The sequence below is a fragment of the Ictalurus furcatus genome, chromosome 16 (assembly GCF_023375685.1).
Source record: "Ictalurus furcatus strain D&B chromosome 16, Billie_1.0, whole genome shotgun sequence".
Lineage (NCBI taxonomy): Eukaryota > Metazoa > Chordata > Actinopteri > Siluriformes > Ictaluridae > Ictalurus > Ictalurus furcatus.
In genome coordinates this window covers 10,014,240-10,035,051 of record NC_071270.1, presented here as the reverse complement: position 1 = coordinate 10,035,051, position 20,812 = coordinate 10,014,240, and the positions used below count along the sequence as shown (strand labels likewise).

The following is a 20,812-nucleotide window of genomic DNA, read 5'->3' as shown; positions in this document are numbered from 1 at the left end:
CACGTTCCCTCTGCTTGACCTGTCTGTTCTGCTGGCTTCATTTTCTTCTTCTCTTGCTCTTTTTTCCCCTCAGCCTTTTAATGTTTCTGATTCACTCTCAGCTGCAGCCCCTTCATACATTCTGATGGAAAAAAAAGACTGACACTTTTGTTTTGTGTGTTTGAAAGAAAGAAAGCTGTCAGACCTTGTGGGCTTGTTGATATTTTCTGCAAAGTGTAGCAGTCTGTCATTTCCTCCACTAGGTGGCGGACTTAACTACACCTAAACAGCATGCATTTATATCTATCTATCTATCTATCTATCTATCTATATATATATATATATATATATATATATATATATATACACACACACAAACACACACACACAAACACCCACATACATATATAATATATACGTGTGTGTATATATATATGTATGTGTATATATATGTGTATGTGTGTGTGTATATATAAAATATGTCTATATATATATATATATGTGTGTGAATGTTTGTAAAGTAATCAACTACTTTTATAAAATATGTAGTATAGTAATTATGCTATACTAGCCATTTATTTATTAGTATAAGCATATATTTAATGTCTTTAATAATATGCAACCCTACATATGGTTGGCTGAATCCTCCTATGTGGGCAACAATACTCTTTAATTAATCAGAACAAAGCAAGCAGAGCTCATTACCCCCATTAATACGTAGTGTTTAACAATATAGTACCTGTAATTGCTGTGTGTTTTTGCCCGTTTGTATTGCAGTGCCTTTTGTGAGGTGGACCCATGTCCACTGCGAAGTGGGTTGACCCCTGCAGAGCTCAAATCCTTTAGCTCACTGGCAGGATTCCACACAGCCCCCAGAGATGAGGGACAGTTTCTTAGGCAAGGAAGCATCGACAACAAACGAACCTAACAGCTTCCACCTCCGTCTTATTTTCTCATCCTTTCATTCTCTCTTATTCTCTCTCTGTCTCTCTCATACAGTAAGGTCCAAGCTCCACTACCCAGAACTGTTTTATATTGTTATTTATCACAACTGAATTACCAACTGCATATTCATTTATTAATACTTATTATGAAAGAATATTCGTATTATTTTTATTTGATTACTTATTAAAATATCTCAAATTTGAGCTATTGGGGGCAAACTTGTATCTGAATATCCTACAGTGTCTGCAATAAAGCTCTTGTACTGGTACGTTTTTATTCACAAAGTACAAACAATGTAAATGTATCCTTAAAATTACAATAGTAATTATTGATAAAATGGATATATATCCATGAGGTAGTCTCGCATGCCAGACTTGAAGCATTTGCTTAAGAGTGTGTTTCAGTCTGTTTGCTATGTCTCATCGCTAAACATCACTTAGAAGTACCTACTTTTAAAAGTAAGAAGCCATTCGACTGATGTTTCAATTGACCAACCAGAGACCCTTCAGCAGCCTGTTGGCAAACCACTACAGCTCACCACTAACTGCTTAAAGCTAAATTCCATCACATAAAGATAAGATGCCATGAACATTTTTTTTTCTGTGACTATATCTTGCTCTCGTTGTGCATCAGTATCCAAATTGTTTTCCCACCCAAAACCACTGAACAGATGCAGAGATTCCTATCAGTTAGCAACATTCATGATTCTGAAGCTTGTGGACAGAGAAGTGTACAAGAGATAGCAGACACTCTGTGGGCTACATTTTAGGGTGCAAGCATATGTACAGTGCCTTGCATAATTATTCACCACCCTTGAACCTGTTCATCGTTTATAGTGTAACAACCTGGAACTGAAATGAATTTAATTGGGATTTTTTTTTAGCATTTGATTAACAGGATATGTTACAATAACATTTGGTTGTTTTTGTTTTTTTTTATTGAGACACAAAAGTTCATTTAGTTTGGTTGCATAAATATTCATCCCCTGGGTCAGTAACCACCTTTGGCTGCAATTAGAGATGCAAGTCTTCTTGGATGTGTGTCTATTAACTGTATCCATTATCTGAATCCATTTTTAAGTTCATTTCAGGTCCTTTCAGGCACTACGAAAAGTGGAAAACGTCGAGAGGGTAAATATTTATGCAGGGCACTGTACCTTAAACATACTAGTACCTTTATTGTGAGAGGAACTAATTTGCCATATTTTATACTTAAATGGTTAAAATGGTATTGGTAAAAATGGCCGGTTATAATTGTAATTAACATATTGCACAAAATATCACAATATCTGAATCGGCAAATGCTGGCCTCTGTGATATGCAGCATAATATTTTTGTTTTGTATTTTATTTAAAAATCGTAATGTAATCTTATGTATGAAGTACTATTTGGCAAAAATAACAGCAGTTCTTGGTAATTGATACACACTGTACATAGGCGCTCTCAAACATTCACACCACTTCCTTCTGCTCTGCACATTTTCTCTGTCCTGATCCTGTTGTGTGTCAGGGAGGTGGATGCTGATGGTGCAGTGCCACACTGTACTGCCCTGCTTCTCTCATCTCTGAGTCAGTTCCACTCTACAGACCAGGCCAACACAACTATACATACAGCACTGAATCAGGTCTTCTAAGTCCTGGAAACATGTTTATGTAGAACAGGTGTCCACAACTCCAGTCTAGTACAATTTGGTGATCTGAACGTACCTACTCAACCTGTTAATTAAATGGTTAAGTTGAATGAAGTGTCTTTGAGTAAGGTAAAAAACCTCTGGACCTTCAGGACTGGAGTTGTGCACACCTGACATAGAAGAAACAATGAATTCCTTTGTTTCGTTATTTACGCACATGGGCAACTTTCCATGCTAGAAGATTATGTAACTCAAAAGTGGGACTGGATCAAGTCTTTTATTCTCTTCCTCTATCACTTCCTGCTTAATAGCAATGGCCACCTCTGTGCTCAGTAAAAATGCTCAATACCCTTGATGCTACTGACGCTTTCCTCAGCTTTGTATCCTCATAGAGCCCCTCTAGCCATTGAGCCTAGTGCTGTGTGTGTCCCATAGCTGTAGCATTAGCCTTAGTGTAGGTAAGTTTGTAGGGGTGTGGGTACTGTTCTACGAGTTTAGTTATTCAAATATATTCTGTGTAGAAATTAACTGGTCATCGAACTAATCCAAGTGATACTTTCTGCTCGGAAAACATATTTCAATACAAACTCGTATTTGCGTGTGAAGGCTTGTTGGTAATTGAAGCCAAGTCTGGTGTTTGTAAGCAGCACTTACAATACACCGACCCACTAACTCTCATTCTAACCAAACAGTAACAAAAGGTATGTGCTGTAGTTCATAAATCATACGGTGGCATCCAAACCTCTGAGTCCACTCCCCAAATGCTGTTTTTATTTCTTATATGCAATGAATTATTCAACACTAAGACAAATCTGCACACTGAACTGCAAATAAATGTCCTCAAACTAAATTTCCTCTTTTAATAAACAAACACATTCTCCTCTCTTCATATGTATTTATCCGCATGTACCTTTGTTAACGCGGTGACAAAAAGCAGTTGCTGCCAAGTAATTTCTGTGAGTTAGACCAACCGTTTTATCCCAAACTTCTGCATAAAGCTATGCACTAATGGCAATTCGATCAATAGAGGACATTTTACATTCATTTTCCTGCACTGTGTCAAGCTACTACACTATACTGGTGCATTTTTTATTATTTTCATTTATAGAATTCGCCATATTTGGTATATTAATGTTTATAATATATGCACTACAGAGGATTACTTTGTTACATAATGATCCAAAAGACTTACAGCTTCTCAGATGTATGCTAATGCTATAAAAAAAACACAATTTTATTGTAGATGTCCAACTATACAAGTAATAAATAAATATCGATAAGTCCCGTCCTTTAATATAGCAGCAGAATTTGAACGGGTCAAACATTGACAAAAATCTAAATAATTTTAAAGCCCTGCACCAACCTAATCTCTTATTTTGAAAACGGCAACTTACCCAAGTAAAGATGGTAAACAAATAAATATGTAAGGAATAAAACATGACGAGGTGTGCTGTTATCGGAAAATAATAAATGACTGGGTGGTGTGATGCTGCGAACACCCTGAAGGTGATTATTTTCCAATAACAGCACATCCTAAAGTGTTTTATTCCTCTTATACCACAGCACTTTTGCAATTTTTATCACGCCATATTTTTATTAATTTATAGTTACATTTGAGCTTGTCATGTTACCAAGAAGTTCTTTGCCCTGAAGATTTCAAAGCGATGACACTGGAGACTCCTTCCAAAAATCCTCCTCATAGACAGATTCACCGTATCAACATTTACTCACACAACTCCCTGTGTAAGTTGTTACTATATAAACAATAGGATGTTAGAACAGGAGGATTAATATAAACGTTATAGCCTGAAATGCAGAAAATGACTCATCACCTTCTGAACACAAATTACATTATAGGATCAGTTTGTAGAAACGATGGATCCTGGGTTCATCCGCGTGAAGGTTTTTGAGCTGTTTTGCATCAGACACTATATGCTCGTTACATGTATTAATCAAGACCTTGGGATTATTAGGTTCTGTCTAACGTTTTGGCAAAAATCAGTTCATACTGCTGAACCGAAAAATACATTTACACCTTAAATATTACTTAAGTTTAGAGGGTCAAAACTTTATTTCCCAGTATCCTAAAATTACAGAATTGTCAGATTGAACCTTATCATTCCAAAGTCCTGTAATGAAAAACAGTATTATATAGAATGTGTAAATGTAAACAGTTGTTGATGGAGTGGACTCAGACTTTTGGACATGCCTGTATCTTTAGACTAAGCTTACAGGATGCTTGACTTTTCCTGACTGTGCACCATAAAAACATTAGCTGCCTCTCTCTGTGTCTCGCCCTCTGTTTCTCCTACAGTATAACCACTAAGTTAGAGCGTGCACTGGAGAAGGTGGCCCCCCTCCTGAGGGAGATCTTTGTGGACTTTGCACCCTTCCTGTCCAGGACCCTGCTCGGTAGCCATGGGCAGGAGTTGCTGATTGAAGGTACAGGTGCTGTATTGTGCTTCCTTTTTCCTCTCTAGCTGGCGTCTCTGTGGAGTCCTTCACTGTCTGCTGTCTGTGTGTGTGTGTGCGTCTCCTGTCTCATACACACACACAACCCCATGGACAAAGGTATGAGGTCAGGAGAGTAGCAGATACAGGCTAGTGCTCAGTATCAGACAAACAGAGAGCAAAAAGAAAGAGTTTTCATGAAGAGGGAGCTGTATACATTTAACAATGGTGTATTCTTCACTTTTTTTTTTTTCTTTTTTCCCAGTGTATTTGTTTAGACCAGTATGAAATTATATGGTCCAAAATTATGAGTCTGTAATTAGAAAAGACGACTAGGAAACAAATGTGAGCCCATAACCGGCTATGTCTATGTGTCTATGTGCAGATCAGATTCACCTTTCCTATGTAAATAAATGCACTAGGTTGTAAAAGATGCACACAGACTTTAGATCAGCTTTAGATATAATTCGATAGCTTAAGGATGCTGGAGATCCCACATGTGTAGAGCCCAGTTCTTGTTTTCCCCACTGTCCTTCATCTTGTTCCTAATCTGTCTCCGTGTCCTCACACCTCCGCTTTCTCTTCTCTTTACTTTTTCTCTTCTGTTTCTCTGGCAATTTTGTACCATTTATCAGAGTCCTCTCACCCTGCAGTGTATGTGCTCTCATCCCGTTTTGAATGCCCCGTCCTGACTGTTTGTCTTATATGGTTGTTTTTATGGTATATGTTTCTAGAACACTGTCACAATATAAAACTACTGTATCTATAGATCGTAAGTAAGAAACAATGTCCAACTTTGTGTCCCAATGCAGTATCAGAAATAATGGATGAAGTGGTTGCAAGTTAGTTATTTTCTGATAACAAGACGCTTTGTTGGGCGTTATCTGGCTTATACCATGGCCTCCTAGTAACATGTAAGAATAGCCATTTTCAAAACAGAATGATTATGAAAGCAGCAAACTCATTATTTTGCTATTTTACTTTCACATGACTTCTCACATAGGGTACCATTTTCTGATCACTTTCACATATGCTAGTCACAGGATCATGATATGGTAACCTATGAAAAGTTTTCATTGGGCCAATACATTTTGCAATCACGTTAATTACTGAACAGTATAATAACTGAAATGTATAACATGTAGCTGATGCTCTCGAGAGAGACATGTGTAAGTGTGAATGCAGGTACATCACCATAGTAGGACCAAGGCACAGTGCAAAACATATATGTGAAAAGTCAAAATGCTGTCTTTAGCTATTAGAGTGAAAAAGATGAGGCTGAGCTTTGTGTAAATAAATAAATAAATAAACAGCAAGGAACAAGAATTTAATGAGGAAAAATAGTTTGGCGGTTTTAAACAAGATGGCCATCTCAGTTCCTGGTGTTCTCTAAAATATGTGAAGCTGCAAAGTGGCTTTTTAAATGTATATACAGACTGGTAACAAAACAATGGAAAAACCTTTGTCTCTGTTATACCGTAGAGGACATTTTACTGGCATGGTTTGGGTAAACTTGTTCCCTTAGAGGGAAGATTCACTGCAAATGATCCTGTGATGAAACATTTTCTCTCCAGGATTACACTGTCAGAATATGAAGATGATGTCGATCATATGCTTTGGCTTTCACACTCACTAGATCTCAACCCAGTTGAAGACATATGGGACATTTTGGAGCAATGTGTTAGATACCACTCTCCACAACCATCATTCCCCCAGTACGGTTCCAGAGACTTGTAGAGTCTATAACAAGGAGCACTATATCTGTTCCAGTGTGTTGTGGTCACTCAACCCATTTACTGTTGCTTTTCCTTTCATTTGTCATCTGCCGGTATATGCATTATATATTGCATCAATATCCCAACCAAATCAGTACACAGAGAGTTTATTGGGTTTTTCTTAATATAAGTTTTGTTCAATGGGACAACCGAAAAAGGCAATTCTGATGTGTAAATACAGGCTGAGTATAAATTGTCTTTTTGCTCGTTGTCACTGGTGCAGGAACATTGATTAAGAACTCTCTTTACATTTTTGCTGGGATCATTTTGGTAGGTGTCCCAGTATAAGAAACTAATGTATACCTCCCAGCCAATCCAGAACTTGTATTTCCCTGGCCATGGTATAAAAAATAGTATAGCACTAATAATAATAACTTTTCTAAACGAATTCTATGTCTGTCTTAACATGTGGGAATGTGGTTAAGTGTGTGTGTGTGTGTGTGTGTGTGTGTGTATGTGTGTTAAATTTTGCCTTTTTGTTACTTTCCACTCCAGGCCTGGTGTGTATGAAGTCCAGTACATCAGTAGTGGAGCTGGTGATGTTACTGTGTTCACAGGTAAGAGTGCAATCGCCTTCGATCCCACTACCCATGATTCCACTGGTATTTTGGCTCTACAGCTAAAAATACAGCTTCTGCGATTATTATGCAGTATTATGGAGGAATGCAGTGGAAGTGTGTTGTATAATTAAGCAAAATTGCACTACTAAGAGAGCTTTTACACTGAATATCAGCAAAGCTGTGATTCAGCTGTAGGTAATAACAGCATGATATTGCTTTTATGCTTCAGTTTTATAAATAAGAATGAATATCGATTAACTGACATTTTCGTCACAGTACAGCCAAATAATCTGTTTATTTTTGCTCTGCGAACAGAAATAGATCTACCAGAAGTCACGCTCACTGATATCTCATCAGATAGCAGGTTAGCTAGCTCACAGTGATTTGTACCTTCCTGTTATCGGCTGCCTTTCTTCCTTTTCATCTTCATCTGGAGAATGAAAAATGTATCGTTTGCCATTGCCTGCTGATGATGTCACTAACTCAACCATAGTAACAGATTCAGTGGGACTGTTGCTAGAATTGGAATTTTACATGGCGAACACAGACGGGCGGAGTGATATAAACAGTGAAACGTCCCAGTGCAGTTATAATAAATACTTGGAAAAAATACTCTTGGAACCCGGCTCATCTAATGAAATTAGTGACGCGGAACTAGCTGTTATATAATGCAGTTTCACGTTTGTCTCAAGCATCTTGTGTCTCTGGAAGCTTTAAATATTACACAATTTTACGAACTCGCATGCACTAACCATCAAATGTTTGGCCAGACATACTCATAGAAGGCTTTTCATCATTCTTAGTATGTTTTCATATTTTTGAATAATAAGTGACACTATTAATTACTATAACATGTAATTAAAAATATATAAAGCACATAGGGAATTATGTAGTGACCAAGAAAACAATTTTATATTCCAAATTATTAACAGTATTTCTGAAGAACCTTTGAACGCACTTGGCATCTTGCCAACCAGCTTCACGAGGAGCGTCATCCAGGAGCCGTTTTTCAAGTTCTCAGATAGGCCGAGATCTTTGCTAGCTGTAATTTATATATATATATATAAATATAAATTTATATATATATATATATATACACACATACACACACCACCCACTTTAATAGGAACAGCTGTACACCTGCTCATTCATGCAGTTATCCAGTCGGCCAATCATGTGGCAGCAGTACAGTTCATAAAATCATCTAGATACAGGTCAAGAGCTTCAGTTAATATTCACATCAAACATCAGAATGAAGAAAAAGGCTATCATGGCTATCATGGGCACAGACTCACCCATACCCAACAGTTTGAAAATTAGAATGAGTCTGTGCCCATGATAGCCTCAGATTCTTGGTTTTGGCTGACAGGAGTGGAGCCTGATGTGGTCTTCTGCTGTTCTAACCCATCCACATCAAGGTTTGATGTGTTGTGCATTCAGAGATGCTTTTCTGCTCACCACGGGTGTAAAGAGTGCTTACTATAGACTTCCTGTCAATTCAGACCAGTCTGGTCATTCTCCTCTGATCTCTTTAATCAACAAGGGGTTTCAGCCTTGTTTTTTTTAGACCATACACACACATACTCAAACACTGTCGAATACTGTAACTGAACTTTTCATCCACATACCAAGCACCTGAAAATTTGATAGGTTTAATGGAAATGTGTCAAAAATAACAGATTCTGAATATGTGAATGTTGTTCCCACTCTAGAGGTCTGAATTCCACAAATACAGCTGGAGGTTTCAGCATTCACACCCATAAGCACAATTTCTCCCAGTGACCTCCGCAGCAGTTTGTACCCCTTAAACTCACAGCTTATTATTCAGTTATTCAGCTTATTAATTTGGAACTATAGTGGAACTAATAGGAAATGGATGTGGTTGCAGAAGGGAGAAATGTAAACCTGGTGGAGTGTAAATCTCTTTTTTTTTTTTTTTTTTTATGAATGCTAATAAGATATTTGTATTTTCATAAACAACATAGATTTTTTTTCTTACCTTGAACTGATTCTACCTTTCTCCACATGTAGCTCCTCAAGCTATTCCTTAACTTAAATACTAATACCATACCTCTAAAAAAAAAAAAAAATTATAATAAAAAATAATTTAAAAAATTTAAACGTAGTACATAGTAGAATCCTAGCTCTCCAGTTCCCTCTTGGTTCTTGACTCTTGAGTCTGCACAAAGAGTTTAGAGCTATGATTCGTCCCGTTCCCGTGTTCTCTCCCCTCCTCCCTTCTTTTCCCATCATCCTTAATGCCCTCTTCTCCACAGATAGTGTTACTCTGGTTCCATACTGGCCCTCCATTAGATTCTCTGGGGATGAAACCGAACCCAAAGTATTGATCGGCAGGAAGGGATGGTAACTAGAGCCTCTGATGTGTCCTTCTAGAACCATCAGCATCCTGGACTAAAAGCTTCCTGCCCCATCCTGCCTTTTCTCTGCGTCTGCTGCTATCCTAGCAAACAGCCGCTCTGGACAGATTGTCAATATGTCAGCTGTTTTAGAGCACAGTACTGAGGTCTTAGTCCAACTGTTGTTTTTTTTTTAATTCTAAGAAAAAATAATACACATAGAACTCTTTCCCTTAGTAGATGATGATTGAAAGCAGTCCATGGCGGTAACTGTTTAGTGTTCACGAGCTGGTATAATTAGTAATTCTTTAAAAATGGCATCACACTATTTCTTTTTTTGTCTCAGGAGTGGCAGAACTCCATTCAGAAGAATGCAGGACTCGCCTTTATTGAGCTTATTAATGAGGGCAGGTAAGAACACATGGACAGTGGAGATTTTGTGATCAGTACACAATGTAAAAAAAATTGCAAATGTTTTTTGTTTGTTTTTTTGTTGTTGTTGTTTGTTTTGTTTTTTTTACATGTATATAGAAGCCCTGTATAGTTGCTGTTTATTTTAGGATAGGGATATTGATTCATTCTGAAGATGAGAACAAATAATAATTATGCTGTTTTGTCCCAGAAATGTCCCCGAATGTAAATATGAACCCCATGTTAGTTTCTTGTTCTTGCTGTCTAACAGCAGTGTGTTTGTTTCAGGCTCTTGTGCCATGCCATGAAGGACCACATCGTGCGAGTGGCCAATGAGGCGGAGTTTATCCTCAACAGGCAGAGGGCCGAGGACGTCCACAAACATGCCGAGTTTGAGGTCAGCTGATGTGTGTGACTGTGTTTGTGCTTGTTCTGCTATTGTGCACATATGTGCTTGTTATTTATGAACCACAAAAAGAGTCGGATTGCAAAAACATGCTTTTGGAAGTGAAGAAAAACAAAAAGATTTGTAAAGGCCGATGTTGACACTTTCTTACCACGCCCTTCCTTGTGCTGCCTCCCTCAGTCCAACTGCGCTCAGTATGCAGCAGATCGGAGAGAGGAAGAGAAGATGTGCGATCACCTGATCAGTGCCGCCAAGCACAGAGATCACGTGACCGCCAACCAGCTGAAACAGAAGATCCTCAACATCTTGACTAATAAACATGGAGCATGGGGTACCATGGCCCAGAGGTATATATATGAACATTACTCATGGGGGAGGCTGGGAAAGCAGTTCTCTGCTGTTGCATAACTGAGGAGGTTTACTGCAAATGCGCACAAGAATATCCGTTATTCACACCAGCATGGTGCCAGTCTCTAATGTCACTCTGTCACTTATGGGCTGATAAGATAACAAATTACAATCGCCAACGTGTCTACAGGATGAAGTTTATTTTGTTAATGCATTTAAATATTGTTTTGAAACTGTTGGGTGTCAAACACTGAAACGATCTGAACACTTGTAGGAACCTGAAGATGTGAAAGTAGAGAATTGGGGTGAGGTCGGATATCCACCACCATAGGCTTGGCCCAAGGAATTTACTGAATCATTCATTTGCATTACAATGTATGGTTGTGTGTTGCTTTGTTTCTTGCTATTATAAATGCACAGGGAAGGTATTTGTAATAATTATTTTAGCAATCTGTATATAAGCACACAAAATGGTCACACTTGGGGCAGTGGTGGCTTGGTGGTTAAGGCTCTGGGTTACTGATCGGAAGGTTGGGGGTTCAAGCCCCAGCACTGCTAAGCTGCCGCTGTTGGGCCCTTGAGCAAGGCCCTTAACCCTCTCTGCTCCAGGCGCGCTGTATCGTGACTGACACTGCGTCCTGACCCCAGCTTCCTGACATGCTGGGGTATGCGAAGAAAAGAATTTCATTGTACATATGTATATGTGGTCAATAAAGACATTATCACTTCTGGTATATTTGAAATAGCTATGTTTGAAATGGTAAACTGTAAACAGACACTCCAGGAAAGCAATGATTGTGAAGGACTTTTTACCAAAAGGTTACAGAATCATGCTCTATAACCTGTACACACTCCATCCTGCCCCTGCAGCCATTTGGTTGATTTCTGGCGTTTGGACTACTGGGAAGATGACCTGCGCAGGAGGCGAAGATTTGTTCGCAACGCATTTGGCTCCACACACTCGGATGTGTCACTCAAAGCACTGGAGGATTACGGTCAGTGCCTTTATTTCACTGTTTCCACTTAAGCTGTGCATACTTTCTAAAAACCACATGGCAGTATATTCCATGTGCAACCACCCTGGTTTTCTAGTGAATTCAAAGCTTGTTTTATCTGTCAGTGCTCACTTGAAATTAAAATTAATTCAGTAGTTTATTGACAGAACATTATTCAAATCTCTCATAGCACTGCTCTCAACAATAGTATACATGAATGTCAGACACAGAGGTCACAGCACTTGTTTCCTCTCTCTGTAGCCCCAGAGGAAGAGGAGGGCATGAAGTCAAAGAAGGCGTTCAGGAGCCAGTCTGTGGTCAGTCAGAATCCTGAGATGGAGCTGATGCTGGAAGGAGACGATGATGCTGTCAGTCTGCTGCAGGAGAAAGAGATCGACAATCTCGCAGGTATCTCTTACATTGAGGGGAAAAGCGAAACAGATCCGAGTCCATGATGGTGTTTTATATATCCCTGAAATATTTTGTGTTAATGTGTATAAATGTACTTTATTTCTAGTGCCTTTTCATCCTCGAGTATTTACCTCCAGAGGCAAGTTTCCTAACAAAATATGAGCAGCATTCGAACAGTGTTTCGGATGTAAATCTAGAGTTCCTGCTGGCATGGCTGCAGAAAAATCCTGCTGATGAAACGCTCTGATTTACTAAATGAACTAATTAAAATCATCTAGACTAATCAACTCAATTGAACCACTGACTGTGTATAACACATTCAGTTTCATATCGCTTCATTTGATCAAATTAATGACCTCCTTGATGTTAAAAGTACAGTATCATTAACAACTATGAAACATTTGATTTAGAAAATCAAATATTTTTTTCTGACGATTTAATCTATGACAAAATGTAGGAGGCATAACTCAATCTGAGTATTATGTGGAATGAATGTAGTAAACGGCCTAGTCTCTCTAAGGTCCTGTGGTTCTGAGCACGCCGGCCCAGCTGGTTGCTCCTGTGGTCGTTGCCAGGGGGACACTCTCCATCACCACCACTGAGATTTACTTTGAGGTGGATGAAGAAGATCCCGCTTTCAAGAAGACTGATGCAAAGGTGTGTGTTCCTCCTCCTCCAAAAGCTGACCATCTGAGTTTATGAATGAGATGAAAGAGGTATGTAGCTGATATATCATCACCACTGCTCTTATGGTGCTTCTGATATATGTGTGTGTGTGTGTGTGTGTGTGTTCAGGTGTTGGCGTATTCTGAGGGGCTGCATGGGAAATGGATGTTCAGTGAGATCAGAGCCGTGTTTGCCAGACGTTACCTGTTGCAGAACACTGGCCTGGAGGTCTTCATGGCCAACAGAAGTAAGAGCACTTTCGTATTATATTAGAAATAGTATATTTATATAAAGAACATAGTCAGGGCTCCCAGGTGTCCTGGAAAACATGGCAATCTATAGACGTCCTGTGTGTAATGTTACAGAAACATATTTTACTGTATTATCCCTTCAGATTCCCTTAATTTATCAGGAGAATCCCATTGATAACAATCTCTTCTGCAAAGGAGACTTGTCTCAATAACTGAAATTCTGACTAGATACCTCTAAACTTCTTAAACTCAACCAGTCACTGGTCTCTAAAATTGAGTTACTCTGTCTAATAATAATTAGACTAATTCCAGCTCTAATTTATAATGCCATCTTTAATATTAAGGTGCAATAGTATAAATCATTCTCAAATGATCTAAGATAAACCTCCAATGTTCATAAAAATGGAAAAAATTCTGCAAAATGCTTTACTTAAGAGAGATCTGCCCTTTGTTCTTATTTTAAAAAATATTTCATTTGAGTAACTCTCTCATAATTTTGCTGTACAAATTGTCTATTCTTCGTCTTCGTTCCATGTTCTCCTCCCCATAGCATCAGTCATGTTTAACTTCCCGGACCAGGCAACTGTCAAAAAGGTGGTGTACAGTTTACCCCGAGTGGGGGTCGGCACCAGCTACGGCCTTCCTCAAGCAAGGTTAGGACATGGTCACATATTCTTAAAGAATCTCCACATATCCTATAGGTGCTGATGTGAGATCAGATTTTTCTTCATTCGTGTGAATATATTAAGATTTAAAGCGGTGAACTGATCTACGATAGATGCTTTGATGTTCTCAGTTTTTTAGTGCCATTTGTTTTTGAGCAGTTTGTCCTGAACTAGAGTGTGCAACTTTTATTATCTCGTTTGCAGACGAATTTCTCTGGCCACCCCTCGTCAGCTCTTCAAGTCCTCCAACATGACCCAGCGCTGGCAGAGGCGGGAGATCTCTAACTTCGAGTACCTCATGTTTCTCAACACCATCGCAGGTGAGAATGGAGCGAAGGCTTGTGATGGTCCAGGAGCCAGAAAAATGTCTATTCCAGAGCTCACATGCATTTTGGGCAGTATTGTGACTAGTAAATTACAAAAATATTGCTGCTCTCTGAACCATTTACAGAAGTAAAAGAAGTGCTATTCAGCGCGAGTGTGTGTGTGTGTGTGTATTAGAGATGCACCGATGTATCGGCCAAAAAAGGCAATTTTTCCCGCTATCGGCCGATAGTTTAAAAACAGCCGATGATCAGGGCCGATTATATCCTGTCAATCAAAAGAGGGCGGGTAAACACATCGATTTTGTAAAGACGATGTCGCTTGTGTGGAATGATGACAAAACTGCAGATTGGAAGATCTGTAATCTCTACACTGCTAAAATTTTATACCGGAAGTAGCAGCACTGAAGCGTTTCGGCATCGAGTCTACTTGAACCCCAAAAAGTCTAGTTTTTTAGAATTCAGTCAATGTTAATATGAATTAATAACATTCAATAAGTTAAGAAATCTTAATTTAATCTTTAGTTCATGTGTTAATATTAATTAAAGTAATGTGTTTTCTGTTTATGAGACCAGTTACTGTGAAACGTAATTTGAAATGGAGAGAATAATGTTTTTATTTCCATTTATTTCAGTCTGTGGAATTAATTATTATTAATTTAAAAGAAGGCATAAGAGGCAGAACTATCGGTATCGGCGGATATCACTCTGAATAACCGGTTATCGGTATCGGCTAAGAAATTTAGTATCGGTGCATCTCCAATATTTATATTTTTATATTATATATTTATTTATTTATTTATCTGCATATACATTCATATTAGTGATGTCACATCATTCATGCGTCTGTTTTTGTGTGTTCAGGGAGAACATATAATGACCTTAACCAATACCCGGTCTTCCCCTGGGTCCTCACCAACTATGAGTCTGAGGAGCTGGACCTCACTCTGCCTGGCAACTTCAGAGACCTGTCGAAGGTAACACTCTGACTTCTGATTTCTTACATATGGCAGAAATCAACACCAAGTTCAACAGTGTTCAGCATTGCAAACGGGCTGACTAGAGTGGTCTGTTATATAATTGGAAATCATTACTTTCATGTTTTGTAACAATCTTGTGCTGGTTTCTTTCTCTCAGCCAATTGGGGCGCTGAATCCAAAGCGTGCAGCCTTTTACGCAGAGCGTTATGAAACTTGGGAGGAGGATGGAACCCCACCACATCACTACACATCCCTGTACTCCACCGCTGCTTCTACTCTGCTCTGGCTCCACAGAATAGTGAGCACTTTCACTATACCCTACAAGACACACTGTCAATTTACTCTAGATTCTTAGATGGCATGCTTATACTCAAACACGTTTATACCCTCAAACCATGGATTGTAATTGTTTATAACAGATGGCTGTTGTGTAAAAAACAAGATTCATATTTTTAAACTGATGTGTAAAGCAAGGAGATTTTTCTGTAACTCCTATACTTAAAAAATCTCTACATCATTATTCATGAATTAATGACAGGCCTACCTCAGATTCTGCACGATACATGTCGATGGTCATATATTGATTAGGGGCGCACACAAAAAAAATCTGTTTGGGGCAGCTTTAAGCACGAAAATTCTTGCATTAAGTACAGTTGTTCTTAAAATTGTACTAATGCACCAATTTTCTATGAGTATGAGTTTTATCTAAATTAACCAGGTAGGAGCAAACGTTAGCCCTATGATTTTTTAAAAAAATTTTTATTGAGCTCTACAATTTGTTAACAGTACACAATATGTCTTTGGTATGCAAATCTTTTTACTAATTCCCTGTGTGTTTTTGACTGCATTAGGAGCCCTTCACTACATTCTTCCTGAATGGAAACGACAGTAAGTTTGACCATCCAGACCGAACATTTTCCGGCATCATGCGCTCCTGGAGGAGCTGCCAGAGGGATACGTCTGATGTCAAGGTGAGAGAGACTGATGAGTGATGAGCAGTGATTGACATCTTAACTTCTGTTTTTGAAAATTCATTCAAGGAATTGATTGCACATTTTTACCATTGTCTTCTAACCATGCTGGAACAGGAGTTGATCCCAGAGTTCTACTACCTGCCCGAGATGTTTGTGAACAGTAATGGTTATGATCTGGGTTTGAGGGAGGACCACACTCCGGTCTGTGATGTGGAGCTGCCTGTCTGGGCCAAGAAACCAGAAGACTTTGTTCGCATTAATAGAATGGTAAGTGAAATGACAGTCTGCTTACAGGGTCCTTACCTGTAGTTTTTAGAGTCTGTCTTTTCTCAGCTTCAAAATGTCTCCCATACACAGCTCTCTGGTCTTCTTATTGGTTTATCCTTATTAACAACAAATGCAGTCTTCATAGGTGAAACCCAGGCCTCAAACCAAGAGTAGACATTCAGAACTATTAATTGTTTAAACAGTCAATCTAACAGGACACACCCGGGCAACAAGAAACACCTGTCAGTCACATGTTCCAATATTTTTGATCACTTGATTAATGGGTGGGTTCTAAGGTTCTAAATTGTTTAACGCATCTAGATGTAAATATCAGGAACTGAAAGCTGAAATTCTGGTCTATCATCTCATATTCATCTTTTGATCTCAAATCCAAATATCTGCATTGTAAAGCAAGAACACAGTGCTTTGCAGCTTGTTACGTAAGTGCAGACCGAGTGCCCATTCTGACCCCTGTCCACTGCCGAAAGCGCTTACAATGGACACATGAGCATCAGAACTGGACCATGGAGCAATAAAGAAGGTGGCCTGGTCTGATGAATCACATTTTCTTTTACATCATGTGGACGGTTAGGTGCGTGTTTGTCGCTTACCTGGGGAAGAGCTGCCACCAAGATGCACTATGGGAAGAAGGCAAGCTGGCAGAGATAGTGTGATGTTCTGGGCAATGTTCAGCTGGGAAACCTTGGGTCCTGGCATTCATGTGGATGTTACTTTGACACGTACCACCTGCCTAAACATTGGTGCAGACCCCTTCATGGCAACGGCCTCATGGCAGGTGGCTTCTTTCTTCAGGATAATGCACCCTGCCACACTGTACTGCAGAAATAGTTCAGGAATGGTTTGAGGAACATGACAAAGTGTTCAAGGTGTTGACTTGGCCTTCAAATTCCCCAGATCTCAATCCAATCAAGCATCAGCTGGATGCTGGACAAACAAATCTGATCCATAGAAGACCCAACTCACAGCTTACAGGACTTAAAGGATCTGTTGTTAACGTCTTGGTGCCAGATACCACAGCACACCTTCAGATGTCATGCCTTGATGGGTCAGAGCTGTTTTGGCGGCACAAGGGGGACATACATTATTTATTAGCAGGTGGTTTTAATGTTATGGCTGATCTAGAAATTCCTATATAACGTGGTAATCCAGATGGTGGGTGGTGTTGTCAAAGCTGCAGGACATAGGATTTTGGATTTTCGCTGTGTCTTGTAGTGAAACACTATTGGGAGCTGCATGCGGAAAAACGCATTCTAGTGTGCTTTGTGGTGCGTCCTTCTCCACCGTGCAAATGGATCTCACAGCTGCGAATCATGATGATGGCCGGCACTATTTCACACTAAATCATATGCACTTGCTCAAAAATCCCTTTTAAAAGTAAAAAAGCAGTCTTACTAACCATTCTGGCCCTTTGACATCTCAGGCTTTGGAGAGTGAGTTTGTATCGTGCCAGCTGCACCAGTGGATCGATCTGATCTTCGGCTACAAGCAGCGAGGACCCGAGGCAGTGAGAGCTCTTAACGTGTTCCACTACATGTCCTATGAAGGCTCTGTCAATCTGGATACCATCACAGACCTGCAGCTCAGAGAGGTTAGTGACACGCTGCACACTTTACCCACTGAAAGATTGCACATGGGTTTAAGGGCATATACTCATCATCTGAATGGACAAAATGTTCCGGTTCTGAATAAGTGTACACTTAAATTATTAGTCCAGCTGAATAACATCATAGGTCTGATTTCCTTTTCCACGGCCTTCGCTCATTCAGACATTCAGACCATTAAGTACTGTACAAAATGTTCTCTTCAGTCTACGTCTGAAGAGCTACGGCTGTTATTTTTTTCTTCCTGTTCTCTTGCCCATGTATGGCCAGCTCTAAGCAGTGCCAGAAGCCTCTCGCACTTTCTCTCTGGCCTCGAGTGAGAGCTTTGCTCTGTGTTTTCATCTCATTAGGCAGACAAGACTGAAATAAACACCTGTGAAATGTTCAGCACTTCAGCTGTAGTGTCAATTTGTGCTGTCCACTTGGACAACTCACTGTCTGTCTCTCTCATTTTCGCTCTCACTCTCTCCCCCCTCCTTCTCGCTCTCTCCCTCCCTCCTTTTTTCTCTCTCTCCCCCTCCTTCTCTCTGTCCCTCCTTTTTTCTCTGTCTCCCTCTCTCTGTCTCTCTCCCTCCTCCTTTTCTCTGTCTCTCCCCTCCTTTTCTCTGTCTCTCCCCTCCTTTTCTCTCTCTCTCCCCTCCTTTTGTCTCTCACTCTCTCCCTCCCCCTTTTCTCTCTCCCCCCTCCTTTTCTCTCTCTCTCCCCCTCCTTTTCTCTCTCTCTCCCCCTTCTTTTCTCTCTCTCCCCTCCTTTTTCTCTCTCTCTCCCCTCCTTTTCTCTCTCTCTCTCCCCCCTCCTTTTCTCTCTCTCGCCTCCTTTTCTCTCGCGCTCTCTCTCCCCTCCTTTTCTCTCTCCCTCTCTCTCTCCTCCTTTCCTCTCTCTCCCCTCCTTTTCTCTCTCTCTCTCCCCCCTCCTTTTCTCTCTCCCTCTCTCTCCCCTCCTTCTCTCTCTCTCGCTCTCTCGCTCTCTCTCTCTCTCTCTCTTGCTCTCTCTGTAGTCCACAGAGGCTCAGATCCAGACGTTTGGTCAAGTTCCCTCGCAGCTGTTAATTGAGCCTCATCCTCCCCGCAGCTCGGCTATGCATCTGGTGAGACCGTCACAGCACAGCATTCATTCTCTGCTGCATACACAACCTACCAGAGTGTGGGGGAACAACTACAATGATAATTAGAAAGAAGTTTACATGTGTTTTCAAGTCAAACTCACTTCTTATTTTCAGTTTCATTGACACTGATTTTGAGAAAATTGTTCTGCTTACACATTTTCTATAACAGCAGATCGCACAAGGTTTTATCTTGGCAACAATTGCTTTTTTATTAGTTCAATTATTTTTGTCCGTTTATAGTTACTCTATAGTTAGCTCTGTTCCAGTGAAATTACTACCATAGATTTGAGCATCATTGCATCTAACACTTGGGAAACTCCCACACGATTAAGAAGCACCCTTTTTTTGTTCTGTAGAGACTTAAAAGGGCTCTGATAGGTTCTTCCCAGCTAATAGCATATGCAATGAAACTATAGACAATAATGTATTTTAGAAATAAGATAGCTTAGATAAGCTAAGATTATCTAAGCTATCTCAGGAAAGCACCAGATTGAAGACTCTCTCTACCAGTTAAGCTTATTGTAAATGTACAGTGCTTTTGGGAAACAGAGCTCAGATGTAGTGTTGTTCAGATAGAGCCTTTGTGTTGAGAGGCAGTTTAGATAAGAAAAGCCAGTCTTCGTTCTCCTGTGACCTGAAACAGACCTTATCTTTCATCCTCTGCATCACTCCAGTGCCTTTTGTCCCTCCTTACAGTTCCTTCTGTGATCCTCATGGTTCCACTCTAACATACCTCTCTCCCTCTTTTTCCTTCATCCTTCCTTCATTTTCCTTTCCTTCCCACCTCCTTTTGTTCTCCTCTTCCTCTCTGGCTGTGTCCATCTCTGTCTTTCTTGCTGTCTTTCTTTTCATCAGTGTTTCCTTCCTCAGAGTCCACTCATGTTTAAGGATCAGATGCAGCAGGATGTGATCATGGTGCTGAAATTTCCCTCCAACTCTCCGGTGACACACGTGGCTGCCAATACGCTCCCTCACCTGAGCATGCCCGCTGCCGTAACGGTCACCTGCAGCCGCCTGTTTGCTGTTAACCGCTGGCACAACACCGTCGGTGAGCACTGGCATGCTGCCTCACCTGCCTCATCACCCATCTCACACACCCAGCTGTGTCAGCCTTCTACTTAACACAGATGGGTTAATATAGAATCACATCAGTTTGATAGAGTGAACCTCCTGTGCCGAGTTCTGTTTCAGTCATAATAACAGGTGTATTTTTGCAAGTCTGCTTCATTTACATAAGCAGACAAAATGATATGAGTAAATGATTATTACTTTAAAATATATTTAAAAGTCTTAGTGCTTCCTATATACATTTAATTTAGCCAGTGATGAAATGGATAATTTTTTTTTTGCATTACCCTACTTCGGTGCAATTGTCTATCTTTTTACATTACTCCAGTATTTATGGTATGTGGTGGTGTGTTTTTTTTGCTAGTAGTGCTACCATTATCCTGACGGAACCTGACCCTCAGGCCTGACACAGTGTCTACGCTAATGGATATTGTAAAAGCTTCAGCTCAGTGAACAATACAACAATGGAGCACAGCAACCCTAACGTGACAAAAACTAAACCAAATACGTTTTAGTGCATATAGTGCATACCTTTAGTGCTGTCATTTTAATTCAGTTCCAAGTTGGTTGATTTTGTATACACTAAATAATTCTACTGAACTTTTGTTTGAAGTTTTCCCTAGG

General features: G+C 39.8%; 1 protein-coding gene across 4 annotated transcripts in view; it reads left to right on the top strand.

Annotated features, from left to right (window-relative positions):
• Positions 1-20,812, top strand: part of nbeaa (neurobeachin a) — a 186,892-nt gene that overhangs the window by 160,095 nt on the left and 5,985 nt on the right. For 2 of the 4 annotated variants that reach the window (XM_053645332.1, XM_053645331.1), the window contains 19 exons: positions 757-876; positions 4,868-4,995; positions 7,275-7,336; positions 10,043-10,107; positions 10,396-10,504; positions 10,694-10,860; positions 11,732-11,856; positions 12,118-12,264; positions 12,788-12,924; positions 13,063-13,180; positions 13,735-13,837; positions 14,054-14,169; positions 15,037-15,149; positions 15,310-15,450; positions 16,004-16,123; positions 16,241-16,393; positions 17,835-18,002; positions 19,013-19,102; positions 19,976-20,168. In XM_053645332.1, the coding sequence (XP_053501307.1) occupies positions 757-876; positions 4,868-4,995; positions 7,275-7,336; positions 10,043-10,107; positions 10,396-10,504; positions 10,694-10,860; positions 11,732-11,856; positions 12,118-12,264; positions 12,788-12,924; positions 13,063-13,180; positions 13,735-13,837; positions 14,054-14,169; positions 15,037-15,149; positions 15,310-15,450; positions 16,004-16,123; positions 16,241-16,393; positions 17,835-18,002; positions 19,013-19,102; positions 19,976-20,168 (2,375 nt within the window). The remainder of the gene's footprint in view (positions 1-756; positions 877-4,867; positions 4,996-7,274; positions 7,337-10,042; positions 10,108-10,395; positions 10,505-10,693; positions 10,861-11,731; positions 11,857-12,117; positions 12,265-12,787; positions 12,925-13,062; positions 13,181-13,734; positions 13,838-14,053; positions 14,170-15,036; positions 15,150-15,309; positions 15,451-16,003; positions 16,124-16,240; positions 16,394-17,834; positions 18,003-19,012; positions 19,103-19,975; positions 20,169-20,812) is intronic. The other 2 variants (XM_053645334.1, XM_053645333.1) reach the window with 1 other exon arrangement.